Source organism: Martes martes (genome assembly GCF_963455335.1).
Source record: "Martes martes genome assembly, chromosome: 10".
Lineage (NCBI taxonomy): Eukaryota > Metazoa > Chordata > Mammalia > Carnivora > Mustelidae > Martes > Martes martes.
The window spans coordinates 101,577,849-101,588,521 of NC_137898.1; the positions used below are offsets into that span (position 1 = coordinate 101,577,849).

General features: G+C 42.5%; 1 protein-coding gene and 1 pseudogene across 2 annotated transcripts in view; one reads left to right on the plus strand and one right to left on the minus strand.

Annotated features, from left to right (window-relative positions):
• ARCN1 (archain 1) overlaps positions 1-4,910 on the minus strand; it is a 29,649-nt gene extending 24,739 nt beyond the window's left edge. The window contains exon 1 of the mRNA XM_080815315.1: positions 4,746-4,910. Coding sequence (XP_080671441.1) covers positions 4,746-4,748 — 3 coding nt within the window. The 5' untranslated portion in view covers positions 4,749-4,910. The remainder of the gene's footprint in view (positions 1-4,745) is intronic.
• A 3,101-nt stretch (positions 4,911-8,011) lies between these two features.
• On the plus strand, positions 8,012-8,810 carry LOC308350954 (large ribosomal subunit protein eL8-like; annotated as a pseudogene). The gene has a single exon. The product of its transcript is annotated as a large ribosomal subunit protein eL8-like (transcript).
• Positions 8,811-10,673: the final 1,863 nt, after the last annotated feature.

The window sequence follows — 10,673 nt, forward strand, 5'->3', positions numbered from 1 at the left end:
TTTATGTTTGCATTAAATAACAACTCTCTTCTACCCAGATTTAACTACACAAATCAGAAAGTTCTTTGAGTAAAGAATCCTAAGGGGTGACTGGGTGGCTCAGTGGATTAAAGCCTCTGCCTTCCACTCAGGTCATCATCCCAGGGTCCTGGATCAAGCGCTGTGTCAGGCTCTCTGCTTGGCTGGGAGCGTGCTTCCCCCCCCACCATCCCCCCGCTCTCTCTGCCTACCTCTCTGCCTAATTGTGATCTGTCTGTCAAATAAGTAAATATAAAATCTTAAAAAAAAAAAAAAGAAAAGAAACCTAAAGAATTAGGTTTCTATTCTGCCTCTATCACTGTGTATTGCATAAGTAACTTAACTGATTCCCCAAAATAGAGATTAGTTCATATGAAATCTAAAGTGATTTCCTATCTTTATGATTTTACCAGTTAAGCATCTGAAAACTTTACAGCAACTAAAAATGTACAATACCTCCACTTTACACCCACTGCTCCAGCGGCAACTACTTCGGAACAGTATTTTACATCAACACTAAGCTGCTAAAAGGCAAGTACCTCATCTAAACAAATCACGTGTGTGCACAGTAGGTGTGTGAGACAAGCTGCTGTACCATTCCTTCATCCTCACTAGTGACAGAGATCCGAAAATAACAGGTAGTAATTCAGCATAAACATGCATAATTCTCTAAAGAAAAAAAGCCAAAGAGTTCCTCGAAGCTCTAAATACTTTCATATTTCTCACTTTCAGATTTAGGCAGTCACTTTCTCCTTTGTAACTCACTGTAATGAGGATATATATATAAATATTGTCATATACATGTATATTCATATCTATATGATTCATGATCATATTAAGGGTAGTTTCTACAAGTGTCATAGAGGACCATTTTGTCTTTCCTGTTTGCATGAGAGAAGCAGAGGGAAAATTACAATAAAATCTAGATCACATACAAAACCTAAAACTTGGAAAGTTACTCAGTGAGAGTTTTAAGCTCATCACAAGTTTCTTGTAGAAAATAAAAATAAAAGGACACTGTTCCCGGTTCTGCAGTAAACTTTCTATTTGGAGAATAAGTCGATGGCAAGTCGATGGCAAATCAACGGAAACTCAAGAAAATCATTTTCATTCTTTCCTGTTCTCTCAAACAACAATCAAAAAGATACATAAAGAAAACAAAAGCTGTGCAGCTGCTGTATTATATACAAAAGAAAATAAAAGCAAAAATAACCCCCTAATTGGGGACTGATATTACTGTGTAGGATTTCAGTTTCTCCCTCAGTATGTACAGATCATCCACACAAACCCAAATCTAGCTTTCTAATAACTAATGACTTTTGGAACTGAATACTATTATTTATATTGAATGTGTCCACTCTAGTTCATTCACTGCTCTACTGAGTGAATAAGAACAGCATTCTGTAGGTAAGCAAAGATCTTACAGACTGTTGCTACCATGAGACTTCATGTCATTTATTCAAATTTAAATTTATTGGGGCGCCTGGGTGGCTCAGTCAGTTAAGCATCCAACTCGTAATTTCAGCTAAGGTAAGATCTTAGGCTAAAGCCCAAGGTAATTTATTTTTCAAAAATCAACATTTATTACATCTGAAACTAAATTTTTTCTTAAAGATTTATGTATTTGAGGGGCACCTGGGTGGCTCAGTGGGTTAAAGCCTCTGCCTTCAACTCAGGTTGTGATCCCAGGGTCCTGGGATCGAGCCCTACATTGGGCCTCTGCTCTGTGGGGAGCCTGCTTCCTCCTCTCTCTCTCTGCCTGCCTCTCTGCCTACTTGTGATCTCTGTCTGTCAAATAAATAAATAAAATCTTTAAAGAAAAAAAAAAAGATTTATGTATTTGAGAGAGAGCACAAGCAGTAGGGAATAGGAGGGAGAGGGAGAGAGAGTCCCAAGCTGACTCCAAAATGAGCACAGAGCCTGACTCAGGGCTCAATCTCAGGACACCAAAATCATGACCCAAGAAGAAAACAAGTGCTGGACACAACCAACCGCACCACCTAGGCTCCCCCACTTGAAACTAATGCTACCACTGTGTATCAACTTTACAAATTTGAAATAAGGACATGATACAGCTACAAAACAAAAACCCACACACAATATTTATGTACTGATATGTGCAATTTACTCTGAAATGCATAAAAAAAAAAAAAAGAGAGAGAGGCTTGGCTGGCTAGATGATTCAATGAGTGATGAAACCACCATAGTGAAATGTTACAGAATCTAGCTACTCCTCATAGGGGTGTTCACTGTGAAGTTGTTTCAACTTTTTTGGATGTTTGAAAAATTTGGGGTGCCTGGGTGGCTCAGTCTAAGCGTCTGCCTTCAGTTCAGATCATGATCCTAGGATCCTGGGATTAAGCCCCACATCCGGCTCCCTGCTCAGCAGGAAGCCTGCTTTTCTCTCTCCCACTCCCCCAGCTTGTGTTCCTGCTCTTGCTATCTCTCTGTCAAATAAATTTTACAAATCTTTAAAAAAAAATTAAAATCTATAATACAATGTTGAGGAAAAATCAACTTTCAGAAGTTTTATTATTCTTCTTCTTTTTCTTGGAAGGTTCCACACCCCAATGTGGGGCTTGAATTCACCACCCAAGACTGAGTCGTATGCTCTACCGACTGATCTAGCCAGGCACTCCAACTTTCAGAAGTTTTCATACAACTTTTAGATCCAAGAAATCTTACAAAATGTCACCCTATTTGGACAATTCCACTGTCCAGGGATCTCTCTGTAAAGGAATAAGACCCAAAAACATTACACAGAAATAATACTTAGTAACTTTTAAGACTCAACAGAGCAGAATGTACTAAGTTTTTCTCCAGAATACACCAATCTGGGTATCTGGGTCAAGTCCCATATAATTTTTTAAAAATGCATATTTATACATGACACAACTGTATGTATATGCACAGATATCCAAATGACATGCAAAAAATATTTTATGTTTATCACTTAACACCTAGGGCTTTACCATCTCTCAGTTATCAATGAATTAAAAATACTAAGTTTAATAACTTTTCAACAAACAAGATTTTTCTAAAGATTATATCCGCTTTATATAATACAAGGGTTTAATTTTGCTATTAAAATTATAATATCCTCCAAAATGTACTACAAATACAACCAGGATGTAAACAGAAAAGGAATTAAAAAATCACCATCCAAATACTGAGACTCCTAGTGGAAATTAACAAAGGAGTTTTTGGAAAGTTTATGTCCAACACTAAAGTTTTATGAGGCAAACAGTCTGGATGCAATTTATTTGCCTGAAGCTGAAAACAAAAACCTTTCAGTGGTTGAAAAACCAAGCATGAATCCCACCTCACCACCATCCCATCTAAAAAGGTTGTCAGGGGCGCCTGGGTGGCTCAGAGGGTTAAGCCTCTGCCTTCGGTTCAGGTCATGATCTCAGGGTCTTGGGATCGAGCTCCGCATCTCCGGCTCTCTGCTCAGCAGGGAGCCTGCTTCCTCCTCTCTCTCTGCCTGCCTCTCTGCCTACTTGTGATCTCTCTCTCTCTGTGTCAAATAAATAAATAAAATCTTTAAAAAAAAAAAAGGGGGGGGGTGTCAGCAGAACTTAGTATGACCGGCACCAAATTACACGTCATCTCAAGTATGTAGGAAGATGCTTTAAATCAACTATTAATCTATTAACTAGAAAATAAGAAAATCCTTCAAAAGATTGAAAGGCATAAAGTACACGAAAAAATAAATGACTGGCTCATCTGAAACCAAAGAATTTCTCCTACTTCATAGACACCCGCAAATTGTGATAAAGCAAGATTTCGTGGAGTCAGCACTGTGTTTTGTCGGTCCCATCCCCACACACATGAATTTTTCCCTCCTCTAACCACAGATGAGAACAACAAAGATCACGCATCTCTAGGCAAGTAACAGGTTCCCCGGTATAATCCCTTCTTACTCCTCCTCCTCCTCTCTGAGACTTCTGATAAGGATATGCCAACAACACATCTGACTTCACCCGAACCCTAAGTTCCTTGAAAACAGGAAGCCCGTGTTCTCTAGGACTCGCTCACCTTTTCCCAACGCTCCATACACCGCAGATACTAACACTGACAAACGGACACATCTAAATTCTGTAGTAGTGGAAGGTTTCAGGGACACCTGGGTCCTACAGATTCGTGTTAGAAGTTATTCCTTCCTGTTCGGCGCCTCCTTTTGAACTTTCCTCTATTTCCCCCTTCCGAGCAAACAAAAGAAGCCCTGAACACCAATGGATTTGGATTTCGAGTATCCTGGGCCTACCAAACACCGGGGATAAGAGGAGAGCTGATTCCGTAAGACAGGGAGCCCCCCCCCACACACACACACAAGAGAAGCCCAATCGGCCGAGCCCGGCGCCCATAAAACCCGCTGGACACTAGCGCCGAGGTGCGAGGTCTGCAGCGCGAGGGTCCAAACCACACCATCAAGAGGTTCTCGAACAGCAAACACCCCGGGCCCAGCAGAGGAGGGTGCCCAGTTGGGTAGGGGGGGTGGGGAAGGGGTGTGGGAGCAACGGGAGAAGGACTGCAGGCAGGTCCCTCGGACCTCCCGGGAGGTCGGACACAGGGCGGGGAAGGCCACACTGCTTGCCGATCCCTGAGGGAAGCGCCCGGCTCCAGGCCCTCGGGGCGGGACTCCTCGTCTCCAGCACCAGGCCGTCCGGCAGGAAGGGGGCCGACCGAAGCCAGATCCTCGGAATTCGGCCTGGCTCGGGTCTTACCATGGTGAGGACGGTGGGGGGTTCACCCGCGCTTCCCGCTCCACTAGGGCTGGGGTCAGGGGAGGGGGAGCACCGGCCGCTCCAGACCTGCTGCCCCCCTGTCAAGAGCCGCTACCGCTTTGCCTTTTGCCAAGATGGCGGCCTCGAGCCACGTCTCCAACCGGAAATGGCGCGGGTCAAAGGGCGAAAGGCGGGGCTCCGTGGGGTGGGGAATGTGCCGGTACCCGGCTGCTGGGCAGGTTTTGCCGAGGAGGTATGGGGGCTTGCTCTCTAGCGGTGGGACCTCATGTTGCTGTCCTTTCACTGTCTGTAATCACCTTCGTTTAATTAGTGACACCTCTTACAGTTTATAAAGCTCTCATAGCCACTATATCACTTAATCTACAAACAAACTGATGTGCCTAGGGGACTAGTATCCAGAATATATAAAGAACTCTTAGAACTCAACAATAAAAAGATAAGGTAATTTTAGGGGCGCCTGGGTGGCTCAGAGGGTTAAGCCTCTGCCTTCGGCCCGGGTCATGATTCCAGGGTCCTGGGATCGAGCCCCGCATCGGGCTCTCTGCTCAGCAGGGAGCCTGCTTCCCCCACCTCTCTCTGCCTGCCTCTCTGCCTACTTGTGATCTCTCTCTCTGTGTCAAATAAATAAATAAAATCTTTAAAAAAAAAAAAAAAAAGATAAGGTAATTTTAGGGTGACTTGGTGGCTCAGTGGATTAAGCGGTTAAGCCTCTGACTCGCTAAGGCCATAATGAAAGCCCACAGTGGGGCTTCCCACTGAGCAGGGTGTCTGCTTGTCTCCCTCCGCCCTTTCCCTACTCATTCTCTTTCTCAAATAAATAAGTAAAATCTCAAAAAAAAAAAAAATCTAATTTGAAAATGGGCAAAATAGGAATGTCTGGGTGGCTGGTTGAGTCTGTAGAATATGTGTAGAATATGTGTAGAATATGGTCCTAAGTACAAGCCCCATGCTGGTTGTATACATTGCATATGTACATACATACATATTAAATAAATAAATGAATAAATGGGCAAAATAAACGTGTCTCCAAAGAAAGTATACAAATAACCAAAAAGCACATGAAAAGATGCTCAACATCCTTAGTTCTTTGGGAAATGCAAATCAAAACCACAATGAGATACCACTTCACACCCAATAGGATGGCTATAATAATAAGTGTTGGTGAGAATTTGGAGAAATTAAAACCCTCTCACAATGCTGGTGGGAATGTAAAATAGTGCAGGTGTTTGGAAAAACAGTTGGGCATTTTTTCAAAAATTAAACATAGAGTTTCCATATGACCTATCAGTTTCATTCCTTGGCATATATTCAAGAGAATTAAAAACATATGTTTATACAGGGGCGCCTGGCTGACTCAGAAGAGTATGTGACTCAGGTGGTGAGTTTGAGCCCATGTTGCATGTAGAGATGACTTATAAATAAACTTTAAAAAAACATATGTTCATACAAAATTTTTACAATGATGTTCCTAGAAACATTATTCATAATAGCCAAAAAAGTGAAAACAATGCAAATGTCCATCAATAGATGAATGGAAGACAAAATGTGGTGTATCTGTACAGTGGAGTATCAGTCATAAAAAGATACTGATACATGATACAACATGGATTGTCCTTGAAAATATTAGGTTAAGTGAAGGAAGGCAGTCATGAAAGACCATATCTTATATGGGAGGACTTGCTCTGAAACTGTTCATTTCATTTATGTGAAATGTCCACAGTAGGCAAATCCATAGAGACAGGAAATAGAGCTTCAAGGCACTAGGAGAGGGAAGGAATGGGGAGTAAGATTTGTTTTTTGAAGTGAAGAAAATGTTCTAGAATTAGAGGTGAGGATTGCATAACTTTGTGACTATACTAAAAGCCACAGATTATACACTTTAAAAGAGTGAATTTTTATGGTTTATAATCTTTTTTTTAAAGATTTTATTTTTAGGGTGCCTGGGTGGCTCAGTTGTTAAGTGTCTGCCTTCGACTCAGGTCATGATCCCAGAGTCCCGGAATTGAGCCCCACATTGGGCTCCCTGCTATGTGGGAAGCCTGCTTCTCTCTCTCCCACTCCCCCTGCTTGTGTTCCCTCTCTTGCTGTGTCTCTCTCTGTCAAATAAATAAAATCTTTAAAATAAAATTAAATTAAAAATAAATATTTTATTTTTAAATAAACGTAGGGTTTGAACTCACAACCCGGAGATCAAGAGTCATGTGCTCTACCAACAGAGCCAGGTAGGTGCTCCTAGACAGAGCCAGGAAGGTGCTCCTAAATTCTATCCCTTTAAAAAAAAAAAAAAAGGATATTTTATAGATGAAGAAGATGATGACAAGTTTAAGAAATTTACACAGGGGTGCCTGAGTGGCTCAGTCAGTTAAGTGTCCGCCTTCAGCTCAGGTCATGATCCCAGGGTCCTGGATTTGAGCCCTGCATTGGGCTCCCTGATCACTGGGGAGTCTTCTTCTCCCTTTCCCTCTGTCCAGCTCATGCTCTCTCTCTCTCTTGCTCTCTCTCAAATAAATAAATAAAATCTTTATTTTTTTAAATATTTATTTTTTTGACAGAGATCACAAGTAGGCAGAGAGGCAATTGGTGGGGGGAAGCAGGCTCCCTGCCCAGCAGAGAGCCCAAATGGGGGCTCAATCCTGGGACCCTGGGATCATGACCTGAGCCGAAGGCAGAGGCTTTAACCCACTGAGCCACCCCGGCTCTCCATTAATAAAATCTTTAAAGAAAAGAAATTTACACAAAGTTCTAAGCCAGTTTATAATGGAAATAAAACTCAGATCCAGTTTTCTGATTCTGTTGGCAATTCTCCAAAGCCAAAAGTCAGACTTTGAATAGACCTGATTAAGCAGTTCTTTCAGACATCCTATATCATTTCATCCCATACCATTGGCTCGACTCTACAGCACTCATCCACTGCTGAAATGGATAAACATCATTCTTTTATTGAGTGTTTATTTTGTGTCAGGTACTTTATACGTTATCTCTAACCCTTTACAACAATCCAGATAAGGACACTGAGGATCAAAGAAGTTAAACACCTCTCCAAACTCAAAACAGCCTATAAATGGTAGGGCCAGGATTCAAAGCCAGCTTTTCTCCTGATGACACTGTCTCTTTTTATCTCTTGTATATTCCTTAATGCTTACTGGACACTTAAAATGAGCCAGGCATTACTCTAAAGTAATGGATTATCTCATTCATGGATTATCTCATTAGTTCCCCTACAAAACTCCCTCCAGCCATTCAAGATGACAAAAGAAAGGGAGGTTAAGGGGAACAAGGTGGCCCCAGCCCCTGCTTTTGTGAAGAACCAGGAGGCCAAGAAGGTGGTCAATCCCCTGTTTGAGAAAAGGCCCAATAATTTTGGCATTGGACAGGACATCCCATCCAAAAGGGACCTCACCTTCTTTGTCAAATGGCTCCACTACCTCCGGCTGCAGCAGCAAAGGGCTGCTCTGTAAATGTCTACAAGAACCTCCTGTGATTAACAAGTTCACCCAGGTGTTAGGCCACCAAACGGCCACTGAACTGCTTAAGCTGGCCCACAAATACAGACCAAAGACAAAGCAAGGAAAAAGCAGAGATTGTTGGCCGGGGCTGAGAAGAAAGCTGTCAGCAAAGGGAATGTCCCCACTAAGAGGCTGATTGTCCTTTGAGCTGGGGTTAACACGGTCACCACCTTGGTGGAAAACAGGAAGTCTCAGCTGTTAGTGATTGCTTATGGCGTGGATCCCATTGAGCTGGCTATCTTCCTGCCTGCCCTGTGTCATAGGATGGGGGTTCCCTGCTAGCATTATCAAAAGGAAGGCCAGGCTGGGACCTCTGGTGCACAGGAAGGACCTGCACCACTATTGCCTTCACACAGGTTAACTCAGAAGACAAAGGACTCTGGCTAAGCTGGTGGAAGCCGTCAGGACAAATGACATTGACAGATATGACGAGATCTGTCGACACTGGGGAGGCACCGTCCAGGGTGCAAAGTTGGTGGCTTGCATTACCAACTTAGAAAAGGCAAAGGCTAAAGAACTAGCCACCAAACTAGGCTAAGTGGATGCTTTTGAATTTTCTGTACATAAAAGTAACAAAAAGTTGTCTTTCAGTGAGCGTCCAAAAAAAAAAAAAATCCTCACTAGAATTCTCGGAAATAGGTACCACCAATATCTCTATTTTACAGGTGGGGAAACCAAGACATAAAGAGGAAACCTAGGGGCATCTGGGTGCTTCAGCTGGGTAAGCATCCAACTCTTGATCTCAGCTCAGGGCTTGACCCAGGGTGGTGAGTACAAGCCCCAGTTGGGCTCCACAGTAGACACAGAGTCTACTTAAAACAAAACGAAAACAAAAACAGAAAGAGGAAACTTCCTCTTTTTTTTTTTTGAGATTTTATTTATTTATTTATCAGAGAGAGAGAGAGAGTGCACACACAAGCAGGCAGAAGCAGAGAGAGAAGCAGGCTCCCCGTCAAGCAAGGAGCCCGATGTGGGACTCGATTCCAGGACCTAGGATCATGACCTGAGCTGAAGGCAGCAGCTTAACCCACTGAGCCACTCAGGCAGCCCAAAGAGGAAAATTTCTATCACAGATATCAGGGTTACAGAGTAGCAAAGCCAGGATTCAAACAAAGGCTATTCAACTTCAGAACCTGTGCTCTTAAGCACTGCATTATAGAAGCTCACATATTTTTAAACTTGGCATGTCTGGGAGGATATATGTCAAACTGTGTTTTATATTTTTGTTATAAAAACATCTTGTAGGGCGCCTGGGTGGCTCAGTCTGTTAAGTGTCTGCCTTCAGCTCTGGTCATGATCCTGGGGTCCTGAGATGGGAGTCCCACATTCTGCTCCCTGATCAGTGGGGAGTCTGCTTCTTCCTCTACCCCTCCTCCCTGCTCTCATGCTGATCTGTCATGCTCCCTCTAATAAATAAATTTTTAAAAATAAAAATATTGTAAAAAATATTGTAAAAAAGACAAATTCTTAATTTAAAAAAAGTAAAAATCTTGCCTGGAATTACCGTTTTATTGTGGCAGCTTCCAGGGGCCTTCGATATGGACCACTGAAGCTCAGCCAAGACCAACCGATGCTGATTCTTTTGAAATAAGATATTAGCTAAATTACACTGCATAAGAATAGCACCCCTGTAAGTGCTTCCTGACGAGAGCCTTAGAGGCGATATGTCATAATGGTTAGAAGCCAAGACTTGGGAATTAGACCTATGTTGGACTTCCATTTTGCCCACTTACTAACTGAGTGACTCCAGGCAGGTAACTTTTATCTAATCTGTCAATTGTCAGGAACATCTATCCCATAAGGTTGTGAAGTTTGATAATATATTAATAAATAAGATTATATCATCTAAGTGTTCCTGCATAGTAAGTGCTCAACAAGACGTATGCATTATTATTAGCAATAACAGGTGACACAAAAATTTGAAAGTTTTGCAGTTCCATTTTTAACGCGAAATATCTCAGAAGAGGTGTCTCTCGTTTCCCTTTTTATTTTTATTTTTTTTAAAGATTTTATTTATTTATTTGACAGACAGAGAGCACAAGTAGGCAGAGAGGCAGGCAGAGAGGAGGAAGCAGGCTCCCCACGGAGCAGAGAGCCAGATGCGCGGGGCTGGATCCCAGGACCCTGAGATCATGACCTGAGCTAAAGGAAGAGGCTTAACCCTCTGAGCCACCCAGGCGCCCTTCGTTTCCCTTTTTAAAGCGACATCCCATTTTCCTCTGGCAGGTTTTCAGGGCCAAATTTCAATACTTTGCTTCTTTGTTTTCTTTGTTTCTCTCTCTCTCTCTCTGACTCCCCAAATTAACTATGCCTCTAGTTTTGAGATATTTGTTCCTTTCACCTTCATCCACTCATTCCCTCATTCTCCCATCCAACAAGCATGAAGTGCCTAACTTATGCA